The sequence below is a fragment of the Martes martes genome (genome assembly GCF_963455335.1).
Source record: "Martes martes genome assembly, chromosome: 9".
Lineage (NCBI taxonomy): Eukaryota > Metazoa > Chordata > Mammalia > Carnivora > Mustelidae > Martes > Martes martes.
This window is the reverse complement of record NC_137896.1, coordinates 44,018,617-44,044,014: the sequence shown is the minus strand read 5'-3', so window position 1 is coordinate 44,044,014 and position 25,398 is coordinate 44,018,617. Positions and strand designations below refer to the sequence as shown.

General features: G+C 42.7%; 1 protein-coding gene across 2 annotated transcripts in view; it reads left to right on the top strand.

The window, feature by feature from the left end:
- Nucleotides 1-2,576: 2,576 nt before the first annotated feature.
- Nucleotides 2,577-25,398, top strand: part of RALGAPA2 (Ral GTPase activating protein catalytic subunit alpha 2) — a 317,564-nt gene continuing 294,742 nt past the window's right edge. For both annotated transcript variants that reach the window (XM_080812607.1, XM_080812608.1), the window contains exon 1: nt 2,577-2,855. In XM_080812607.1, the coding sequence (XP_080668733.1) occupies nt 2,750-2,855 (106 nt within the window). In that variant the 5' untranslated portion in view covers nt 2,577-2,749. The remainder of the gene's footprint in view (nt 2,856-25,398) is intronic.

Here is a 25,398-nt window from a genome sequence, read left to right as displayed (position 1 = left end):
CGTGATCCTTTCTGGTAAGTGATGTATGGAGGAAATTATAAAGTTCTAAAGTCCTGCACTCTTCCCTGGTTAGAATTTTGAAACACATATCCAGTTCAGATCAGGTTCCCCATTTGTAACGGAGAAAGGGTCTTAGCCACCCAGGGCTTTTTTAAAAAAAAAGTCAACCTGGGGTTCTCTGGGTGGCTCAGTCGATTAAGTGTGTGCTTTCAGCTCAGGTATTCTGAGCTGAGCTGAGTCCTGATCCCAGGGTCCTTTGATGGAGAGCTGCCTGGAGACCGGAAGGAGCTCGCCGCTCAGCAGGGAGTCTGTTTCTTCTTCTTTCTCTGTCCCTATCTCCCCCCCCCCACCCTCTTTTTTTACCCCTCCCCACCCCCTGCTAGCTCTCTCTCTTTCAAATAAATAAATAAATAAATAAATAAATTCTTTTTTTTTTTTTTAAAGAGAGAGAGAGTGGAGTGGGAGAGGGAGAAGCAGGCTCCCAATTGAGCAGGGAGCCTGATGTGGGGCTTGATCCCAGGACCCTGGGATCATGACCTGAGCCAAAGGCAGATGCTTAACCAACTGAGCCACCCAGGTGCCCCAAACAAATTCTTTAAAAAAAAGTCTGCCCCAAATTATCAAAGGTACAAGCTATGTCTTCTACTTGAAACACTCACCTAGGACATCAAAAAGCATTCTTCTGAGTATCATTATGCATTCCTGATTTTTTATTTATTCGAAGTATTATAATCAGTATCAGTCATTCTGATCTTGTTAGATAGTCACACTGGGTTGTCTCCAGTATCTGGTGCTATTCATTTTCTAAGGCTTCTACAACAAAGTACCACAAATGAGGTGGCTTAAAAATAAACAGAAATTTATTTTCTCAGTTCTTAAGTTCAGAAGTCTAAAATCAAGGTGTTGGTAGGGTCAGCTCTCTCTGGAAAACCTCCAGAGAGAATCCTTCCTTGTTTCCTCTAGCTTCTTTTGGCTCCAGGAATCACTTGGTTTATGGCTACATGACTCTAATCTCTGCCTCCATTTTTACATGGCCTTCTCTGTATCTTCTCCTCTTCCATCCCTTATAAATATAAGACACTCATTAGATTTAGGGACTACCCAGATTATTGAAGAGGATTTACCTTGAGATCCTTAATAACATCTGTAAAGACTCTTTTTCTAAAAAACAGTCATAATCACATGTTCTTTGGATTAGGATATGGATATTTATCTCATCAGGGCATGTGAAAACATTTCTTTTAGTTGTTAGAGCCTATTTTTAGAGTTGTCAAAATAGCATAGATAGAACTAGCTCTAACTCCATTTTATTTAATAAACTTCTAGTGAGTGCTTCTAGAGGACGAATATTACACTAGTTATGAGACTACAATGCTATGTAAATCTCTTGGCTCTTCCCCCAAGTTACAGGTTCCCTTAAATGAGAAAACTTGTCTTGTCCCAATTGGATGGAAAGCCTACGATTTTAAACATCCAGCGTTAAGTACTTGCTCAAATGTCAAAATTTGAAGTGTCAGAGGATCCAGATACCTGTAAATAATCCTACGAATCTCTAGTAAGAACTCTCCAGGCCATTTTCCATTTCAAAGTTTTGCTCCAGGTTACAGGCACCTAACCTGCAAAAGCATACCAGCCTGAGAGTCAGGTCCCTCAGGTTCTATTTCTGGTTCTGCTACTGGATTGCTATGCAGTCTTGCACAACACAAAGAACGTGCACTTCCCACAGAGGAAGAGACAAGATTCTGAGGACCCGTCTGAGCAAGGGAACCTCATACCCCCGTGAAGCTGGGTCCCAGGAACGAAGTGTACTGGCTGGACTCCTTAACCAGAGTGTAGGGATGCTCTCTCTGCTGCCAAAGCCATTGATTTTCGTGTGAAATTGGAGTCAGATTTTAGTTTGGCCAAAGGAACTTCGACTCCCTCCTTAGTGTGCATCTAGAAGTCAAAACGAAAAATAGTTTGTATTTTAAAAGCCTTGAAACTAAACAACAACAACAAAACCAAAAAGACACAGACCTTAAAAAATAAAATAACAGCCTTCAAACTTTTCTTACCGAGATGTTTCTGCGGTTCACGTTGCACTAGAGGAAAACGGCTTGGTGGTATAGGGCAAGGAGTGAGGCTTTGAGAGCTCTGGGCCTCTCCAGGAAGGGAGTAGGCGGATGCTGTCCAGAGGCTTGGGGACTCTGGCAAGGTAAGCCACCGCGCCCCGCCCCCTGAAGAACTACATTTCCCTAGAGGTCTTGCAGCGTACCGTAGGGTGAGGAGGAAGAACGTAACAGACCCCACCCATGAACTCCCATCTTGCCTAAGACATCCTAACATGATTGGAGGGCTCTGTCGCAGTGCGTTCCGGGACTTGTAGTACAGCGTGTCCGTGATCCAAGCTTCTTTGTGATTCGCGGTGCCCACTAGTCGCTACCGGCGCGGTCCCGCGAGGCGGGTCCAAATCGCGTGCGCCTGCGCCGATCCCGAAGGGCCGGCCCGCACCTCCCGCGGGGCGGGGCCGTGGATTTCGCGTCGATCACCGCCTTCCTGCCCCGCCTTTCGCTGTACCGGCCCGCCCCTCCTTCCTGGAGGCACAGCCGAAGCGGTGGCGGCAGGGACAGAAGCAGAGGTAGCGGTGGCGGCCCGGCGGGGGGGCGCCGAGTGGCCGGCGCGACACGCGCGGACTCGGACCCTATGAGGTGATTAGTGCGGCGCAGGCGCCTCCTGCCCCGCCGGCGGGGCCCGGGTTTCCCGCGGCGGGATGTTCTCCCGAAGGAGCCACGGGGATGTGAAGAAGTCCACCCAGAAGGTGCTGGACCCCAAGAAGGACGTGCTGACGCGCCTAAAGCACCTGCGGGCGCTGCTGGGTGAGGCCCGCTCTGGGACCCGGGTTCGGGGGTTCCTGCCCTGACGTGGGCGGGGGGAGGGTCGGGGCTGGGATGCAGACGGCATGCGGGGGACGTAAGGGGGGGGTGTGTGAGACCCTCCTCTCCGGGGTCCAGCATTGTTCCCGGACAGCGGGCAGTCTGGCCCTCGGGTCTGCCTGTCGCCCAGAGTGTAAACTTACCCCGGATTTGAGCCCGGTCACCTCAAGGCCGGCGGAGCCGCCACTTTTCCCTCCCTGGCAAATCCTGCACTCCAGGTGCTACACACACACACACACACACACTAAACTGACACCTCCCCCTCTCGTTTTTTAAATTTTAATTTTGGACCCTGACACCCGAAGTAGACTGAGTCTCCAAGTGTTCCCAGCCCAGACTTAACTGAACTGTCCTCTCTTCTGTGGGCTCCCTCCGCTTACATTTAATTTTTACTTTTGAGTCGGAGTCTTCAGAGAGACGGAGCCTCCCAGCGCTCCCAGGATAAATTTAATTGAGCTGTCATCTATCTTCCCGCGCTCCTCTTATTTTTATTTTTATTTTTATTTTGGGTCTGGCCGCTTGGGCTTCCTTGTGTGGTCGGTGTGAAGGGGGCTCCTCCTGTTTGTGGAGGGAGGGGTGGCTTTCCTGGGTTCAAGGAGGCTGCTGCTGCTTTCTTGCCAGGAGGACAGTGATAGTTATTTCCTTCTTTCGTTTTTATGGACTGCTGGGTGGAGGTTCTGTGGAGCCCAGGGGGCCTGCAGTTGACCTGCCATGAAGTTCATCCTTGTGGCTGTGAAGTGTCCCCAAGGCTTCCTGTCACCTGCTACATGTGATCTCTAGCTGCTTTGCTAGGCTGTGTTTTGTTTTCCATTTTCTTCCCTAGTTAGTCTTAACTTTTGTTTAGGACCAAACACCTGTGCTACCTGTGCTGTCCCTAGTGTTTTTGGAGGCTGAGAAAAGGACACCTCGTTTCCTTTGGATGTCTTTTTTGTTCTTAAAATGAGGGGAAAAAAAAAACACCTGATTTAGGACACGCAGTCTTAATGTGTGTCACTTGAGGAAATATGACATAAAAGAGTTTGTTTTATATGTGAGAATTTTAAATAAAGATCTTGTTCATGAGATTAAAAGTTGCTAATTATTTCTATTTATACCCTGTGAAGTACCTCTGAGGAAAGACACACACACACACGCACATACACCCCTGGTTTTTCCAAGTGCAGTTCTTCACAATCTCCGATTCCTTGAGATTTCAGTTTTGGAATGAATGTAAATTAATTACTTACTGTTAAGAGAGATTAGTTTTCTAGAGTTATGAAAGTGAAGTCGAATGTCCTTGGTAAACTGAACTGTCTCCTCCCTGTAGTAATGTCTCATGCTCACACAGGTTGCATTGTGCAGAGTTCTAGTGAGTGATAAACACCTACTGCAGGGACATTTTTGATAAAGGAACAGTCTTTTAAAGGATTTGATATTCTGGGACTTTTTCTGTGGTAGAGAATTTGAACTTTTGTTCTGTCCAAGTCTGCAGGATTATGTTGGCTCCATTTTGTAAAGGCAGAATCAATTAAAGCTAGATGAGTTTGGCTTCTTAGAGATGCACGGTACATTGTTACCATTCTGAGAAAGTAGTTTGTTTTCAAGGCTGTGTAATTGTGGTTTCACTTTAAGGTGCAGTATCTTATTTTGAGGAACTTTCTTTTTTCATTTCATTGAGCTCATTATGATCTCAGTTTTGTAAAATAGAGAGGTTCTTTAATATTCGGTTGTTTTTTGTGGATGCATTTGTTTGTGGAATGACTCAGTGTACTTTCTTGCTGCAATCTTTATCCATAGGGACTATATTTTTATAAATGTGTCTGAAGACTTCTAGTTAAAATGTCTAATATAAAGTTTGGGAGACAGCTGTGGTTGGGAAAGACTTTAAAGAAATACAGTACATTAATGTACTAGTTCCTAGTATATCATATACCCTATTTGTTTGCTACTTAAAGAAAAAAGTCTACTTAGAAAAAAATGCCCTCTTGATCTGAAAGACAGGATTAGCCAAGATCAAGAAAACCATTTGAATGAAATGAATGGACATTATTGTTGTATTTTTATTTGCATATTTCTGTAATAATCTTGCTTTTCACATATGCTGTCTTCAAGCGATAATAAAGATGTTCTTTTTTACATACAAAGATGATACCACTGATCTGGATTTCCAGCCTGTGGCAGCATCACTTTGGCTGGTTACTTAGCCTGTCTTTGAACCTCAGTTTCTTTACCCTGTCAGAGGGGTATGGTAATGTCTGCCTTGTAAAGGTTATTGCGAGTGTAATTTATAAGCTACTTCAGCTTGTAGCAGGCTCCTGTCCTATTACTTGCCTCCCATCATGAATAGGCTAAGACAAGTATTTTGACAAGTATTTTGATAGGTACTTTCCCACACCACCCCTTATATTTTGATAATTGCTATAAGTTTGTTCTCTCTTTCTAAAACTTAGTCTGTGTTAAAGACAACTGGCTGAGATACACGCGACAAACTGTGGAAAGTACAGTATTTCTCATTCATTGTAATGGCTCCAGTTAGAATTTGCTTAGCTCCTTTTATCTGGCTCTGTATTATAGATTGCCCTGATATTATTAACCTTACTTTACAAGGTGGGATTCTGAGGCCCAGACAGACCTTACAAGAGGCCAAGCAATGGACTTATATGGCCTGTATGCATTGTGTTAATTACAGGTAGAACAAAGAGCTAGTAGGTCCCCTGACTTCCAGTTCTGCCTGTATTGTTGAAATCATTAATGGGAGAGTAAGTGAGTCAACAAAACAAAACAGAAACCAAAAAAATTTTGTGTGTTGCTCTCTTGGTCCAGCAAAGATCCCATGTTTAATTAAACATTGAGTACCTACTACAAATCCCCATTTAGGAATGGTATTAATAAAGCAAGAAGAATTGATATAATAGTAAGCATATAATGTGGTATGTAATTAGATAGTGGCTTAAATGTTGCACTCTGTTATAGGATTTCAAGAGGTCAAATAAGATTATTAAGAGTGGCACAAACACAAGGGCATTTTGAAGAAGGTTTTCCTCATGCTGGTCCCTGAAGGATAGCTAGACTACTGAACCATATGTGTAACTTAAAATTTGTTAGTAGCCACATTTAAAAAAGTAAAAAGAAAGAGGTGAAATTAATTTTAATAATACATTTTATTTTATCCCACAGATCTACTCTGTATTATATCAATAGGTAACCAATATAAAATATTATTATTTTTTACGTTCTATTTTTCATACCGTCTTTCAAATCCAGTGTGTACTGTACACTTCTAGCATGTCTCATTTTGAAATGATTTTGCTACATTTTAAGAACTCAGTAGCTCTGTGTGGCTAATGGCATTATGCTAGACAGCAAGGTTAGCATTTGGGAAGTGCAGTGGGAAGGCAGTTCCAAGCAAGGGGAGATGGATGCTGGTAGTGGAAATACACATGGCAATGATCTAGAAAGGTGAGGAACACCAGCCTGCTCCTCCTTCCTTCTGTCCAGTGAGAGAGTCACAAGGTGATGTTGGTCATGAGACAGAGTGCTAGAATTCTTGCCCTGAGGGTGTTCACAGTGTCAGAGGCATGACTGGAGTGCTATGTAGGCCAGGGGTAGAGACAGTATGGTAAATTGGACTGGGGGATCTTGTTGCGGGGAGAGGAGTGGTGGCCTGACTGGCAGAAGCTGAGGCAGTTTGGGGGCAGATCAGAAAAGGTCTTGTTTGTCTCAGTTGAAAGCTCCTACCTTATCTTGCAGGTGAGAGAGCCCTCTTGAAGAATTCTTACTAGGTCAGATGATAAGATCTGAGAGCTGCCTGGCTGTCAGCAGGGCCAGGAAAATGGAATGGGAGGTGATGGGAGGGGTGACACTGCTGGCAGGAAAGGAAGAGACAATGACAAGGGTCTGAAATAAGATGCTCTGTGAATGGAGAGGGGTGTGGGATTTCAAAGGACCAATGCAGGGGGAACTAGTAATTGTCTCAGTGAAGTAATGAAACAGGTTTGTAGAAGCCAGGCAAGGAGTGATCAATTTGAAGCAGAAGAGATCTGGGAGAAGAGGCCATAGTCAAGGCAAATCAAGTGACATCAGGGCTTGGGGCAAATATTTGGAACCAGTGAGGAGAGAACAGTCTCTCACAAATGCTCTCTATATATTGACGGAGTAAAATGGAACATTTTGGGATATTTCCTTTCAAGCCTCTCTTCCTTTAGGTAGGGACAAGTTCACTTAAATTTTAAATGTTGCCATTTAAACTTATTTTATTATTAGCATTTTCCTCTCATTTTTATTTATTACAAACATTTGTTGAAACTGTGTATTATAAGTTAGCTTACCATTTCCTGGATGGTTAAATCGTTTCCTTCCTTTCTCTCTTTCTTTGTTTTTTTCTCTGATCTAAATAGTACTGCTCTAAACATGTTGGGAAGCAGCTTTTTCTCTATTTTACATTATTTCCTTAGGACAGATTCCACTGAATTCAAATTTCTTGGTTTGAACATGTTTATGACTCAATTTACTGTGCTCTTTCCTAAGTGTTGCTCCCAGTGAGGCTGCTAGCAGCAAGGATTGAGACTACTATGTGCACTGTAGTCCGACTAGCAATAAACTCGTTTGTGTAATTTGATAATTGGCGGTAGGCACTTTGGAGAATGGGAGTGTCAGGTAGGAGAGCCAGAGGTGTTGGAGGAGAACCTGGCTAATGATAGGGGAAGATGGATTAGGTGTTAGAGGTGTTGAGTTTGAGAAAAGGGTTAGATCCAAATGGAAATGTCTAGGAGGTTGTTGGACAAGGGATCTGGAACTTAATAGTAGGATAGAAAGCTATGATAAGGTGGTTTACTTTCATCATGGTTCCATCATATCTTACCACAACCTCTGATGCAGGGAGGGTTCCTTCTTACCCTCAACCTGTAGAAGCAGAAACAGGCTCAGCGAGGTTAACTACTTGTTTGTCAGCACCTAGTCGATATGTGGCAGAGCTGGGATTCCTGATTCTAAAGGCCATGTTATGTTTCTGCTAGTTATCTGACTCAAAAGCATATTTATATATAAGAAAATATATTTACCCACCACAGTGAATGTTGATATATAAACAAAAGCCCTAGGGTTTTTGCACGTGTCCCAAAAATGTTGCTTTGACTTTGCTGCTCTTTTCCTGGTCTGTTTTACTAGATTCTTCTAGGGAGACTTGAGGCTATATTTGATTTCAGCATGGCAGAAGATAAAAAGACTCCTTTTGTGTTTTCCTGTTCATTGGCCTCTCTGTGCCCTTGGCGGGCCTAGCAGGTGGTAAAATATTTGCATGGATGTTAGTGCCAAAGGACATTCTACAACCAGAGCAAAGCCTGAGGTATAATTTCAGGCTCTTCAGGCAGTCTTTGTTTGGTCTCTTGTTTCAAACCTTCAAATCTTGTTTGAAGCGAAGTCATCTTGCCATAATGCTCCCTTTGCTAATTTCTCATCAATTACTAACGTTTTATATCTGTAACCTCTGGAACATGAGATGAGCTTTGGACACAGATACGCGTGTCTCAGATATCCAATCCCTGCCTCTAGGGCTTGGGGATGTCTGGACTTCTGATGAGAGAAGTGTGAACTGAGGATAAAAGTCCGATGGAGCTCAGATATTTTGTTTGGGACAACTGAAAAAGGCTGGCTTCCTCCTTTTATTCTGGGAAGAGAGCTAATTGATAGGTCCAGAATACTTGGACACAAACTTTTATTTGCAGTTGAGCATGAATACTTTTACTAGCTGTTTAAAGTACTGATCTTGCCATAAATAAAACTGTAGTGAATTGTTTATTTTAAAAAATTAAGTTTCAAAATAGCAAATTGATTCCCTTTAAATTTTAAAATTATATTTTAAAGGAAGACTGTGGTATTGTACTGTAAAATTAATAATATATAAATGTGGTAGACAACTATGCTGTATTCAAATTTTAAAAAAATTTAGTTCCATAGACATTTTTTCCAGAGTGTATGAGTGAGTGTGTGTGTGTGTGTGTGTCTGTCTGCTGAGGAGGGCTGTTTATTCAGATATTAATAAGGCAGAAGCCCAGGATCTAGGCTTTTTGGAGAGATTGCCAGTGCTTCCTAAGTGAGATGCGGTCTGGGGTGGGTTTGGAGTGACAAATGTGGGGTTTCCCTGGGGGACAAGTTGGGGATGAGGGGACTGCAGAGAGAGGAACTTATGTGAAAGTAATTGTTTGGCCACCATGGAGTTAAGTGTCCAGTGGCTTTCATCCTGTGGTGGGGGTAGTTGTTGGGAACCAGGAAGACCTAAGTGGAGACTAGGGGCCAAATCCAATGTGTCCCCTTGGTGAATGGCCCGAGAGTCTCAGACTCGCTGAGATTTGAAACATGAGTGCCAGGAGAATGAGAGCTCCCAAGCTTTTGGATTGCAGACCCTGAGAGTGTAGCATGGCCTGCCAGTGTTCATCTTTCCCCAGTGTGGAGGGAACCAACCTCAAATGGAATTCATAATGAGAGAGAAGTGGGGCAGAGAGATGGAGGGTGAGACGAGCGCACCAGACCCTGTGTGAGCCAGGAAGTTCAGCCGTGTCTGTGCCATCTCTACCCCTGAGCTTCTTGGTTCCAGGTTCCAGTAACACCCTGTTTTTGCTTTAGCCATCTTGAGTCATAGTTCTGGGTCTTGAAATGGAAAGAATACAGAAATGGAAAGAATACAGAAATGGAAAGAATACAGATTAATATATCAGAAAGAGAGGGAGGAAATCCCAGGTCAAGGATGGGTGGGTGGGTGTTTATGTGTGGATATGCTTTTTCTATTTTTTAAGAGCTGAGCAAATATTGAGCAAAATAGAAGAAGGAACTAATAAATGAGCAAAATTGAAGAAGCAGTGCAGAGAAAGGGAATACAAGTGGAGAAAGGTGGGGTATTCAGTAGGATCAAGGCCATCGAGCAGAAGATCAGGCTTAGGGACTGCTTCCTCTGAGGCCACTTGGAGGAACTAAGAATGGGGTCCTAGATGTGGAGGGAGCTCTCATGCCATGGTTTCTGTTTTCTCTGTGAAGGTAAGAAGTAGACTCAACTGCTGAGTCAGTTTTCTTGCTGGTGTAGTGATAGGAACTGAGGATGTCTTGTTCCCTCTTCTGTGCCATGAATCCCCTTAAAGGAAATACTGTAATCTGTATGACTTGTTATTGTGGTTCTTTTGGGGAGCGCCCTCAAAGTGCATTTAACTTATGCATTCAGTACTTGGAGAGAAGCCAGGAAATGTGTATTTATAAAATGAGGTCAGTTAGGGAGTATACATCTTGTCTGGCCTTCCACTTGGTGACCATGTGCCCCAGAGTGGCAGCAGGTGGGCCCAGGGAAGTGCTGTGTTCTCAGTGGTCTTCTTTCCTTCATGCCTCTCATCTGTGGGACCATCTGTCCTACTGGGTGTGGCTGTAGTGGTTAGGGGTAATTTTGATGTCCATTTTTGCCTTGAATGCCACTTAACCTCACATAAGATGTAATGTGATTGTACGTATTTGCGTGGCACTTTGCTCTTTTGCAATATGTTTTCTCATATTCTTATTGGATCAATATGCTGCCTTAACCTACCAGTTCAGAAAGGACTTAACCTTTTAGATTTTTAGTCAAGCTTTGTTTCTGACTTAGTTCTGAATACCCATTTCAAGTTTTTAACTGTGATTCTTATAAAAGAGATATTTCACAACCATTTTTATGTCTTTTATATTGTTTTACAAACTGAAACCACATCTGAAAGATATTTTCAAAGTAGTTGTAATTTTCAATAGTAAATACGTCATTTTGCTGTTGCAGCTGTGGTTTAGCTTAAAAAGATAAGGAGCCCTTTGATATTGTCTTGTGTTTGATTTTAAGTGATGGCACAAATTCACTGAACTTCAACCATGGTTTCAAGGACACATAGGTACTAGTGACACTGCCTGTGCCCCACTGTGGGAGCCATGAGAATGTGCCACTCAGGCCTCTGCTTTGAGGGTCATGACTGACTGATGGCTCCAGCTGCTGCCCTCTGGATTCACCACCACTTCTTAGCCAAAGCTGAGCTTCTCTTGGGCTACTTGCAGTTACTGAGCAAGTGGGAATACTACTCTGGTCCACTCGTGCAAGATCCCGATGCCTCTGAAGATAACTCTGGCTTGAGGACTCCCCATGGGTTGGTCAAGACCTACTTAGGACTGAGTTGGAGTCTGAGACCCTTCCTTCCAGCCCTCCTTCCTTCCCCGTCTCCTTCACAGGGGATCAGACCTGCACTGTGGTTAAGCCTCTCCCTGTCTTCTCAGGTCTCTTCCCTTTTGCCTTCACAGCCAGTTCCCCCAATAAATCTCCTACACATGTAATCCTGTCTTAGTGTCTACTTCTCAGGTAGCCCAAACTGATACATCGTCCCTTTTCCCCAGAAGTTGTTGCCCATCCTACCATCTAAAACCCTTCCAGGAGACAGCATGAGCATGCTACATCTTCCATAAAAACTTTCTCTATCCCTCTGCCCTGAGATGATATTTCCTCAGAATTCCCGTAGCCTTTTGAACTTCACATTTGGCGTTTATGGCTTTGGCCTTATATCTGCTGAATCTCCAGTCCTAGATGATAAATGCATTGAGAACTTGAAGAACTTCTTGTTCATCTTGATTCCTTCTGGAAACATTCTTCCTTATTTGTATTCATAATAATTAGCATTTAATCACATTTTCCATGTGCCACTCACTGCCAGAAATATTCTTCTGTGAATTAACTCATGTAATCCTCCCAAATGGGATAGATAATATTATTCTCCTCATTTTACAGATGAGACACAGAGAGGTTAAGAATCTGGTTCAAGGTTACACAGCTGGTAAGTGACAGAGGGAGGATTTGAACCCAGGCAGCTGGCTGGAGAGTCCCGTTGTTCATTTAGCAGTTATTTTTTATTCAGATAGAATACGTACCGGGCACTATACATAGTGTTGGGGTTGCCAGAGCTTGTAGTCCAATTAGAATTAACAACTGTTTAAAAAGCAAACCCCAAAATGTGATTTCTGAATAGACGGATGTAAGTCCCTGGGGGAGTAACAGCCACCTTATGTTTTGAAAAATTTCTAAAAAGCCTTTCTGCTCCAAAGATGATTCTCACTAGCCAGATGTTCCCATCGTTATGGTAATGATTTGAGACTGAGAATTAAGGTCTCCTGAAAGAGTGTCCTGACCTTCTCCCTTGTGTATCACATCCACCCCTCTGATCCCAAGGAGAACAGCTGTAAGAAAGGACTACTTGTGTGCACAAAAGGGAGAAGAGGTTGGACAAGGAGGTCAGGGGAGACTGAGGAGGTCAGGGGAGAGCTGGACCAGAGGGCTTTGGGAGGGATAGCCTTGGGTGAGGCTTCTTTCATGGAAACAGAATTGCAGAGACACTATTGTCAATTTTAAATATACAGAAACCAAAACTGAGTCAGTATATCCCCAAAAGGATTGGTGCTAACTAGTAAAAATTCTTTCAATGAGATCTTTGATAGTATTTTTAAGACAGCATGGAAGAGAGGGAATAGATGACATATGTTACTTCTTTACAACTTTTGAAAGGGATTAACGTGTTTTATTTCTGTATGGTTATATTTCTGGGACAAACAGTGTAGACTTCTATTTTCCATGGATTTTATGTCTGATAAGAGAAGGATGTGTTTGGGTTAATTAGGCTTGATGTGGTAGAGCTTATGCTGAACTTTGAGGTAGAAGTAAAATATCATCGAGTGTGTGTGTGTGCGTGCATGCGTGTCATATTGCAGCTGTTTATTTTGGAGAGAATGGTTCCAATCCTCTCGTTCTGCGCCTAAAATAAATATGTACACAAGCAGACACATCTTTTTAACTGAAGTAAAAAAAGTAAATAATCAAATGGAAAAATATTTGAAATTTATAGGACAGGATATAGTTATATCCTCAGTACATAGAGGGGCCCTATGTATTAACAGGAAAGATTAGAACATATGTTTAAAATATACATACACATGTCACAAATGAAGAAATGACAGGAACCAGTGTTTTATTTTTTTTAAGACTTTATTTATTTATTTGACAGAGAGATCAGAAGTAGGCAGAGAGGCAGGCAGAGAGGGAGGGGGAAACAGGCTCCCTTCTGAGCAGAGAGCCTGATGCAGGGCTGGATCCCAGGACCCTGAGATCATGACCTGAGCTGAAGGCAGAGGCTTAACCAACTGAGCCACCCAGGTGCCCCAAGAACCAGTGTTTTAAATGTCACTTCAGTTATCTACGATATATAAAGTTACGAATAAAATGTATTTACCTATTATTTTAGTAAAGTTGCTGTTGTGTTTGTTATTTTTGCCCTTATTGATTCTTCCTGGTTATCTGTGTTTGCTTTCCAATACACCTTTGATAGGATTCTAATTTGGTATGATCTCTCCGGAAAGTAATTTTTGGTATGTGCTAATGGTCTTAAAAATGTACATATCATTTGACTCAATTTCCTTTTCTTGGAAATGATGATAGGTATACTTAAATGTGATTAAGAAATGCATTGCAGAATTGTTTTCACATTTAAAATTTTGTTTATTGAGGTAAATTTCACATAATGTAAAATTATCCATTTTAAAGTGAACAATTCAGTGGTATTTAGAACATTTACAGTGCTGTGCAATCATCACATCTGTATCTAGTTCCAGAACATTTTCATCACTCCAACGGAAAACCCTGTACCCATGAAGCGGTCTCTTGTTCCCTCCTCCTTCCAGCCCCTGGCAACCATCTGTGTGTGTGTGTTTAACCAGCTGGGGGATTTTTTTTTTTTTCCCTTTTAAAAATCATTCTGCTCCACCAGAGTGATCGTATAGTTGACCCTTCAACAACGGGTTTGAACTGCATGGGTCCACTTATATGTGGATTTTTTTTTTAATAATAACAGCACAGGACTATAAATGTGTTATGATTTTCTTAATAATATGTTCTTTTTTCTAGCTTACTTTATTTTAAGAATATAGCATACCATGTGCATATTGCATGTATACAAAATATGTGTTAATTGTTTATGTTATTGATGAGGCTTCTGGTATACAGGCTGTTATGAGTTAAGTTTTGGGGGAGTCAAAAGTTACATGCAGGGAGTAGACACCCCTAATCCCTGCATTGTTCAAGGGTCAGCTGTATATGTTGAACATTTTTGTAAGAGTCAGGACTCTTGGTTGCAAGCAGCAGAAAGCCTAATTTAAAAAGCGGGGGGCAGATTTAATTACACACACGACTAGTGTAGGAGAACCTTTGGCTTTAAGTATGTATGACTGTTGACAGGGATGTAAGTGGAGTCCAGGACACTCACCCAATTTCATGTCCATTCTCTTTTTTGACCTCCCTCTTGGTGAAAAATACTCCTTTCCACTTTGGTTCCATGTGTGTTCCTTTTCTGTGCTTCTTCATTGTCAGGCTGAGTCTGCCAGGTGCAGGAGAGATGGTCCCTGAAAGCTAGTGACCCTTGAGAAGAGTGTGGCCACTCTAGGGCCCCAGGTTTTGAGACCATGCTGATTGGCTTTCCATGGGTCATGGACCTGTTCCTGTAGGAGATGGGGTACTCTGATTGGCTGGCCTGCATATTATCTACCCTGTTCCTAGAGACTGAATCTTATTCTGGCTCATATATTTCTGAGAAAATAGTTCTGGAAAGGTATTCTGATACATTCTCACACAAAACAGTACTACTCATATCTCTGCTCATGCCCATGTGTATCATGAGAGCATTGACTTTTGTGTTGATAATCCTAGGTCATTGAAAAACCTTACATGACATTTTCTAAGTTCTATATAAGACTGTGGGAGTTATATTTGAGGATTCATCTAATTTGAGGGAAGTAAGGGTTTCCCTTTAAATAAATGGATTTACCACCCTTTGAGTTCTATGTTAGACAGTGTACATTCTTTTTGAAGTCATTCCACAAGTAGATACTGACGGCTTGCTTAATGCCAAATTCATTTGGCATCCAGTTTCACAAGGTTTTCATTCCATTAGGGCAAATGGACAATAAACAAAGAGCAAGTAAATGTATAATTTCACATAATGATTATAGAAAAATGAAGCTTGATCAGGGGGTGTATATGCTAGTCTAGACGGCAGGGTCAAGGAAGGCCTCTCTGAAAAGGGATTTAGAGTCAAGATCTGGGTTAAACAGGGAACAGCTTGGCAATTATTTATGGGAGTAGTGTTCCAAACAGACGGAACAGTAAGTGCAAAGACTCTGAGTCATCAGTAGGCTTGAGAATCTAACGGAAGTCGATGGAGTTTGGAGGAATTGGAGGAGTTGGGGGTGGGGGAGGAAAGGGTAGGACCAGGTGGGGCTTATAGGTCTCACCGAGGACTTGGGATTTTTTTCCTGAGGTGAGATGAGGAGACCCAGGGGAAGGACAAGCTGGGGAGTGACATGAGTTGACCTTCAGGATCTTTCTTTGTAAAGAAAGCCTTTCTTTTCTTTTGGCTTGCTTTATAAAAAGTCTGATCCTTGGCCCCAATACTGAGCAGTGACTGGAGACAGAAGAGCAAAGAGGTCAGCGAAAGAAGTCATGCTGGAGAAGAGAAGTGAGTGAGTAGCTGTGGAAGCCATGGCAAGAGCAGGTTTTGCAGAAGGTGGGCACACATGGCCTGTGTCTGTCCTTATTGTGGCAGCAAGCAGTGATGAGAAGACAGGCTGGCTGCAGCCCATGGGACAGGAAAGCTAGATTGCCATGGGCCGTGTAACATGGCCCACACAGCAGCCCAGGCTTATAATAGTGTGGAGGTAGGCTTGCTATATTACCCCAAATTTCAGTAAGAGGCAAGAAGCAGCCATAGTGAGAGTACCCCTGGCATGTTTGGGTGGCTCAGTCAGTTAAGCTTCTGACTTGATTTTGGTTAGGTCATGATCTCAGGGTTGTGAGATTGAGCCCCGCGTCAGGCTCTGTGCTGGCTGGCATGGAACCTGCATAAGTTTCTCTCTCTCCCTCTCCCTCTGCTCTCCTCCCACTCTCCTCCTCCCCTTGGCGCACACTCTCTCTCTCTCCCTCTTAAAAAAAAAAAAGTTCCCCCTGATGTTGACTAAAAATGGAGATAGATCTGCCAGCTGCTAAAAAAGTATGAGCACAGGAAAACGTTGATTAGTCAGGGTAGTATTAATTCATCTATATAAATGATTGCAAAGAAAAGCCAGTGGTTAGCTTCGTTTTAGGAGCCCCCTAAATTAGGGCCCCATTTGTACTTTATATTGTGTTTTTTAGTGGAAAGACCTGAAGGAGACTTGATCTCTGGCTCAGTGTTACCTGAAAATACCTGATTTTTATAAACCATTGTTGCCAGCTGATGGAATCCCCAATGGAGGTTCTGTTCTGGCGGCTGCTTCTTGGTGCCAGGTTTACACAGAAGGAAGAAACGTGACCGAGTGTGTGCTGTGGCCACAAGGTCTTGTAAATGAACCTTACCGTGATTGAAAATGTCATCACCTTTTCCATGCAGGGATATCACACATGTGCTTGTCCCTGAGTCAGTGCAAGTTATTGAGTGTCTGGGCAGAGAATTTCTTTCTGCCTGACTCTATTATTTTTCTACATTACAGGGCATTATCTACAACGTGTGTATTGTTATAGAATAACTTTAATTAAAGTGTTGGACAGAAGAAATTTAAGTTATTTGCTATTTGGGGGCATTTTGGTCTTGGTGAAAATACTATTTAATATATCGTATGGGTCTTGAGTGTACGTCAAAGTTGGAGAGTAAGACAAGTTTGGAGAACATTATAGTCTGGTGTCATGTTTACTGAGTTGTTCTTTTCTTTTTTATAGTAAATACTCAGGCTTTGAAAAATATTTGAAAAAGATCCTCCAAAACACAGTGGCAGCTTTTTTTTTTCCAAAATGAAAAAAAAATATATAATTTTTTTTCCCTTCCTTTAGTTCCCCCTCCCACCCTACCTCCCCTCTCTGGTAACAGCAAGTCTTATTTCTTTTCCAATGAGTTTCATCTCGTCTCGTCTCATCTCATCTCGTCTCGTCTCTTCTCTTCTCTCTTCTTTCTTTCTGTTCTGGGAGCAGCAAGTCTGATTTCTTTTCCAATGAGGCCTTTCTTTCTTTCTACTCCATGTACAGGTGAGATCATTGAGTATATATGTATCTTTCTTTGTCTGACTTACTACACTTAGCATAAAGCCTTCAAGATCCATCCATATTGTGCATAGTTTTGGGGGTTATGAAATTTAATGTACTCTATAAACATTTGAATGATACAAGTAAGCAAAAAATAATTGAAGTATGAGAAGGCTCTTCAAATTCTGCAGTCTTCTAATGTCCATTGTTCCAGTTTTGGTAAGCATGTTTTCTCTGCTTGCTCTTGCTTATGTGCATCCTCTTCTCTCTCTGTCTCTCTCCTTGTCCATGTCTGTCTTGGTTGTGCAGCACACAGAAACACAGTTTTACATGAATAGTCATTATGCATGGTCTAACCCTAGATTTTTGACTTCACATTCCTTGGACATTTTTCCACATCAGTAAGTGAAGACTTACATAATACTTAATTGGCTGTCTTATGTTCCACTACACTCCTGTAACAAATGATCTGCCACCTGTTCCTCAGGTTGTGGGTTTCTGGCTTTCCCATGCTGCTAGCAGATTGAGGCCTGGGGGTGAGAAGAGGCTGCCTGGTGACCAGAGGCCTTTGGCTTCTTGTGTAGGGAATACAATGGGCTGTGTTTGTAGCTGCTGGCAGGTTGGGGGACATTGTGATGGATTTCCAGAGGTAAAGAGAAGCCTTTGGGGAAGGCCATTTCAGCCTTTGCTGAGGTAACTTCACAGAAAGACCACCTTTTTAACCTGTCCAGGAGGAGGGTCTTTCCAAGTGCAAGCTGACTTTGGTGTCCTAAATAAACCAACTTACGAGTCGATCCACTTTTAGATTTAGTAACTCTTAAGTTCTGTGACTTCTACCAGATCTATGTGCTTTAAAAAAGTCATGTTTTCGGGGCACCTGGGTGGCTCGTTGGTTAAGCATCTGACTTCAGCTCAGATCATGATCTCAGAGTTCTGGGATCCAGCCCTGTGTCAGGCTCCTGCTCAGCAGGGAGTCTTCTTCCCCTCTCCCTCTCTTACTGCCCCTCCCCCACTCCTATTCTTTCTCTCTCTCTCTCAAATGAATCAATAAAATCTTTTAAAAAATCATTGTCCAGTTATGCTTCCCTGTACCTCCTTGATCACTTCCTGTTAATATTGGTTTAGCAGAGCAGTGTGGGAGCCTGACTGCTTGGGTTGAGTCTGGCAGTGAGCTAACCTCTCTGACCTTCCACTGGGCATAAGGATGGTGCCTGCTTCCTATGGCTACTAGAGGCTTAATTAAGTTAATATAATCAAAGCTCTTTTGTAAGCCATTACTATAATTATTAACAATTATTTGACGTTAGTGAGATGGCTCTCTCTGCCCTCATCACCATTTTTCTACTTCCTTAGTTGTTGGAGATGGGTGCAGGTAGAGGTTACCAGCTAGCTCCTGCTTTATCTGTTTTATTTCTATCAGTGACTCCCCGATGAGCGGTTTTGACTGTAATATAGGCTAGCCCCAATTCAGATCAAGAAAAGTAGAAGCTATTTTGCAATGACTTAGAAAGTATGATGAAACTTGATCCTACTGAAGGAATAGATATATTAAAATGTATATGAAGCACATATGATTTACACATCGTATGTCACTGGTATATATTTATGTTTTGTTATATTGGTACTTCATATTGGTTAAAAAAAACCTCTTAGGATCCTGTATTTGAGAAATGTATGTCAAAATATTTAAATAACATAGCTCTACTTTTTAAAACATTAGTGCTAGGTAATTGGGTTACATCTTTATATAGAATTACTTTTACATGGGGATTGTCAGTCCTGGATAACAAAGTGTAAATATCTTCCTGACTTGTAAGACTTTTACTTTCTACATCTAGTTTGCCTTCTAAGTATAAAGAAATGAAAATAATCCATTTTAATTGGATAGATATCTTTTTTTAAAAAAAGATTTTATTTATTTACTTGACAGACAGAGATCACAAGTAGGCAGAGAGGCAGGCAGAGAGAGAAAGGAGGAAGCAGGCTCCCTGCTGAGCAGAGAGCCTGATGCAGGGCTCCATCCCAGGACCCTGAGACCATGACCTGAGCCAAAGGCAGAGGCTTAACCCACTGAGCCACCCAGGCGCCCCAGGATGGATATCTTTTACAACCTCTTCAGTCAACTGATAATTGTCCTGTTCAACTGTCAGATTTTATTTCGGTATTTACAAGGATGTTTTTGCATGCAGGAAACAGAAAACCCAAATACAAATGATAATGATTTTTTTTTTCTCCTATAAAGCAGCCCCAAGGCAGGGTGAGCCCCAAGCCAGCTAATTTATTCAGCAGTTCTTTGATTTTTAACAGCCCGGACCCTCTCTGCCTCCCTGCCCTGCCATCCTTAGTGTCCTCAGTGTGGCAGGCTTGTCCTCAAGGTGACAAAATGCCTACAGCCCTTACAAGCATTGCACCCAGATAGAACAACATCCAGAGGCAGGAAAAGAGGAAATGCTTTGTGTCTCTTAAAAACAGTGAATCTTTTCCAGACATCTCCATCAGAATTCCTCCCATTTCTTATTGAACAGTGTTGGGTCATAGGCTTGAGCCTAAACCTATCACTGGCCGGGAGCGTGTTGCACTGTAATAGGCTCAGCAGCATCAGGTCTTTCCCCCTAGGGCCAGGGATAGGCGGGCCTCCCGAAAGGACATGACTTTGTGGGGGGAGGATGAGCCCTGAGCAGATAGGGGCTCTGTCAGGAAGAGGAAAGGTCTGATTGTGGGAATGGGTGGGGTGGAGGGGCTAGAGGGAAACCAATAGTGTCTCTCTAGGCCACTCTTATTTTTTAGTTGAAATGATGTGGAGAATATCTATGGAAGTAAATCACCAATTATGGTAAAATTTTGGATACGTGTGTATTTTTAGGGAATAATTTAAAATTTTGCCCTCTAACTGGTATATACAACATGGCTATAATGTAGACAAGAAACAAAACTATCAGCAAAGCTAAAAGATGAGTTTGGTTCACTTTTTGCAAGAAGGAATATATATATAGTTTATGACCCAGTATGCTTCCAGAATCATTATGCCAGGGCTCTAGAGGCCTTTTCCTTCTCTTGGGCCGGCCTGGTGGTGCTTGGGCATACAGGCACATGTGTATCTGCTGTTGGCCCTGGAGAGGACTGCAAATTGGATGAACAGTGTGGATGGGGCTCACTTGAATGGTGGGGTGAAAGCCTGATTCGCTTGGTTGCTTGTTTGGGTGGGTGGGTTTAAAGTGTTTGTTTTTATTTTATTATATATCACAAGTTACATATTTAGAAATTTATTCTTTCACATATGTATTAAGTATTATAAAACAATTTAAAAAATCCTTTTTTATGTCTAGCACATGGCCTGTATGCACATAAGTACATTCAATTGATTCAAGACCAAAACTGAGACTGGCGTTCTCTTGAGTGAATATGGAAAGAGGAAAGGGAGGGCATTGAGGGGTGGTCAGTGCAAGGGCTGATTAAAAAGATGGGCTGTGGAAACCAAATAAGGGAAAAAAGAAGTGAAGACTTAAGGAGCCTATATAGATAGTGACAGATGGTGGGGTCTTTGGGTTCAAGGACCTGGTAGGATTGAAGAGTTGGAATTCACTTTCTAGAAGAGCGAGCAGGGAGAAGGGGAAATGACGGGTGACAGGCGAGAGGAACAAAACTGGGACCCCAGATGTGGGGAGGTGACAAGCAGTGTCTGGGTCTAAGCTGTGCTGTGGGCAGGCACGGTGGGAGAGGGGGTGGAGGACAGCCTCTTTGGGGTGTGGAAGTCAGGAATGACCTTTGTAAATGCTGAAATCAGTGCTAGTTAAAAGAGAAAGAGTGAGCCAGGCCCTGAAATCTTCTGAGAACTTGCTGGGATGAGTGAAAGACCGTGTGCAGCTTGGGTGGGTGGGCTAGTTAGCATGCAGACTGGTTGTGTGAATAGCAAAGGGGTGTTGGTGTGCATGAGGGGAGCACTGCCATGGTCCGGATATTGCAGTGGGGAGCGGGGAGGATGCCGACCTCGTCTTAGGCCCGGCAGTATGTGGTGTAGGAATAATGAAAGGCTTACCTGACGGTCTAGGGGGAAGCAGCCCCTCAAGGGACTCCAGGTTTTAGGTGGAGTCAGAAGGGATGTGGTGCAGGAGAGGAGATTTGGGAAGCTTTTTTGGATCTAGGGCATGGAAGCATTGTGGTTAGGAAGCTGGGTTGAGTTTAGGTGATGCCCAGAGCCATGTGGAAGTGATAGTCAGAGATATGGATCTTGTGGGAAACTTGGATTTCTAGGGACATGGATGGAAATTTACCATGGTGGAAGGCCAGAGGGGACGTCCCTGGTGTGTGCCTAGTCTAATGGTTGTTTATTTATTGAGTCTGGTGTCAGGCGTCTTATGGGGAGGTGAGGAATAGGGGCAGGGTGTTGGGCAGTAGGAAGGGGAGCATCTTCTTATGTTGGCATGGGGTGGAGTAAGAGTTATCTTCAGTACCTTATTGCTTAACTTCTGGATGACTCCAGGAGTAATTCCATGTCAAATATGTCCAATGATGTTTATACCTAAAAGTGGATGTGAATTGAAAACATGGCACTTGAGAGAGTTTTTCTGGAATTTGAAGTCTCCACGGCATCAGAAAAAGTGTGCTTGCAGGTAGTCTTTTCTCTTTGAGTTCTTATAGCTTTCCGGAACTTCTAGAAATAATTTTGCGTGGTGGGGTATTGGGTGGGTGTGGGGGTCACACCAGGTGTCCTTACCTGCAAGCTGACTTTGGGGGATGACTAGGCCAAACTCCTGATTCACCCTTTTCCACCAGACTTCTCCCACCACATCCTTGACCACATCTCCCTTCACAGCCGTGATGGACTGGGGCTGAACCTTTCATCTGCTAGGTAGTATTTCATCTACACCAGGGATTTTGCATTTGCATATAATCAGTACAAGGGACATTTTTAGGTCTGTAAATAGATGCATTCTGCAGATGTATATTTCTCTTTCATAATAATGATGATGATAAAAGTGTTGATTTACCGCTGAAGCACAATCAGCATACCTGCTGTCTTATGACCTGATTACTTGCTGAGTCTCGAAAGGGCTTCACTGAGTGGATTTTACCTCCTTACCAGTTATGAAGCTCCAGGTTATTCATCTGCCCTCGGCACAGTATACTGCACACACAGGAAGTTCTAAAATCTGCTAGCCAGTGTCAGCAAAAGGAGTCTTGCCTGCACCCTGGTTCACATGGATTACCATTGACAGAAAGTTTGTATCAATGGGCAGCGTCTGTTATTCAGATCCATTTTTTTTGCTTTTCCTTATAATGTTATCCTTGGGGGCATCTCTTCATGGGCTTGCTGTCCTTCATGGCCAGTGAAGGTGCTTGGTGATGAGTTTCTTCTTCCCCATCAACATTTCCACAAAAATGTTGAATAACAGCCCCTCCCAAACCTCATGGCTTACATAGGTCTTATGGCAACAAGTGTCTGTTTTTCTTCCTCACCAGTCTCCATTGGTTGGGGTGGTTCTGCCTCTGGCTGCCGGTTACGTGGGGTTGGCTCCACTGTGGGCTGGGTCCAGCTCTGCTCTAGGAGTTTCCTCATATTCCTTAGAGCAAAGACTGCCTGAGGTTCTCCAGCCACCACTGGGTCATATTTCTAAGGACTGGTTGCCCCAAATCATTTGAGGGTGTACATCACCCAAATGTGTGGCTTCAGGTAAAGAAGAATTTGTGGCATTTTTACAAATTACCACAGAGGGAAAGAGGACTAAGGCAGTTGTTAGAAGGTGAAATTACCAGAGTCATATTAGCTTTTAAGTAACCGGGCATTACTGCTGACATTTATCATTGTCAGTGTTATCTGTCTTGTGTCTGATTAGTTTATTTCCTTGTTCTCCCTGTTCTAAATTATGTTTTGAGTTGTCAAGTTCACCTTCAATGTTTATTTCCCCTTTTTCTCTATAACAGTCTGAAATCTTGAGTATCATGCTTTCAGTGCCATTGTCTAGGGAATTTGAGTAAACTAGTAAATAAGTAAATGATGCTATCTTCATTTACCCATGGATGTGTAGGCAGGGCTGGGAAGGCTCTTAGTTCTCTGGGTGGGGGAGGATGTGGAGCAGGAGGAATAGAGCTATAGAAAGGCCTGGGGGGTGATTCCCTACTAGGGAAAAACTGAACTGAGCTCCTTGTTCCTTTTGAGAGTTTCCACTGGGGCTCCTAAGTGGGGTAAGTATCCTTCCCCTTCCTTTGGCGCTTCCTGGGGTCTGCTGAAGCAGGTTTTCGTGAGGCTCTGTTATGATCCTCTCAATTAAAAAGGAGTTGAAATGGTATTGAAAAGGAGTATATGTGAAGGGAAATGGGGGATAATCCCACTGCTTTCATAGGTTTGTTTGTTGGTAGTGCTTATTGCTTTATTGGGATCAAGTACATTTAATAAGGCCAGGTCTCATTAAGTGTATGAGTTTCATGAGTCATTGAGTTTTATGGCTTCACAGGTAGGTAAAGCTGGTTATTCCCACCTAGTGAGATGGCCTTTGTCAGGAACTAGGCAATTATAATACAACTAACCTTTGTGTTATGCGGACTGCACTCTGACATGCTCATTTTATCCCCCCAGCAGTCCTGTGATATAGGAACCATTTGTTGGCCCCATTTCTGACTTTGTAATTGAGGCAGAGTGCTTCAAAAACTTGTCCAACAGCTATGTATAGAAGAATGAAACTTGACCATTCTCTTACACCATACACAAAGATAAACTCAAAATGGATAAAAGAGCTCAACATGTGGCAGGAATCTGTCAAAGTCCTAGAGGAGAACGTAGGCAGTAACCACTTGACACTGGCCACAGCAACTTCTTTCAAGACATGTCTCCAAAGGCAAAGGACACAAAAGCGAAAAAGAACTTTTGGGACTTCATAAAGATCAAAAGCTTCTGCACAGCAAAGGAAACAGTCAACAAAACAAAGAGACAGCCCATGGAATGGGAGAAGATATTTGCAAATGACACTACAGACAAAGGGCTGATATCCAAAGATCTATAAAGAACTCCTCAAACTCAACACACACAAAACAGATAATCATGTCAAAAAATGGGCAGAAGACATGAACAGACACTTCTCCAAAGAAGACATACAAATGGCTAACAGACACTTGAAAAAATGTTCTTCACTAGCCATCAGGGAGATTCAAATCAAAACCTTACACCAATCTCCTTACACCAGTTAGAATGACCAAAAACCACAAGTGTTGGAGATGATGTGGAGAAAGGGGAACACTCTTACACTGTTGGTGGGAATGCCAGTTGGTACAGCCACTTTGGAAAACAGTGTGGAGATTCCTTAAGAAATTAAAAATAGAGCTACCCTGCAATTGCACTACTGGGTATTTACACCAAAGATAAAGATGTAGGGAACAGAAGGGCCATCTGTACCCCCACTGTTCATAGCAGCAATCGCCAGAGTCACCAAACTGTGAATAGAGCCAAGATGCTCTTCAACAGACGAATGATAAGGAAGATATGGTCCATGTATACAATGGAGTATTATGCCTCCATCAGAAAGGATGAATACCCAACTTCCGTATCAACATGGTTGGGACTGGAGGAGATTATGCTGAGTGAAGTAAGTCAAGCAGAGAGAGTGAATTCTCATATGGGTTCACTTACTTGTGGAGCATAAGGAATAATACAGAGGACATGGGGAGATGGAGAGGAGAAGTGAGTTGGGGGAAATCAGAGGGGGAGACAAACCATGAGAGATTGTGGACTCTTAGAAACAAACTGAGGGTTTTGGAGAAGTGAGGGGTGAGGGTATGGGTGAGCCATCCCATATTCATGGAGCACTGGGTGTGGTGCATAAACAATGAATCTTGGAACACTGAAAAAAATAAAATTACAAAAAAAACAAATAAACAGAAACAACCCACATTGAGATACTACCTTATACCAGTTAGAATGGCCAAAATTAACAAGATAGTAAACAACAAGTGTTGGAGAGGATGTGGAGAAAGAGGAACTCTCTTATACTGTTGGTGGGAATGCAAGTTGGTGCGAATGCAAGTTGGTGCAGCCATTTTGGAAAACATTTGTGGAGATTCCTTAAGAAATTAAAAATAGAGCTACCCTATGACCCTGCAATTATACTACTAGCTATTTACCCCAAAGATGCAGATGTAGTGAACAGAAGGGCCATCTGTACCCCAGTGTTCATAGCAGCAATCGCCAGAGTCACCAAACTGTGGAAAGAGCCAAGATGCTCTTCAACAGATGAATGGATAAAGAAGATGTGGTCCATATATAAAATGGAGTATTATGCCTCCATCGGAAAGGATGAATACCCAACTTTTGTATCAACATGCATGGGATTGGAGGAGATTATGCTGAGTGAAATAACTCAAGCAGAGAGAATGAATTATATGGTTTCACTTGTGGAGCATAAGGAACAGCACAGAGGATATTGGGTGAAGGAGAGG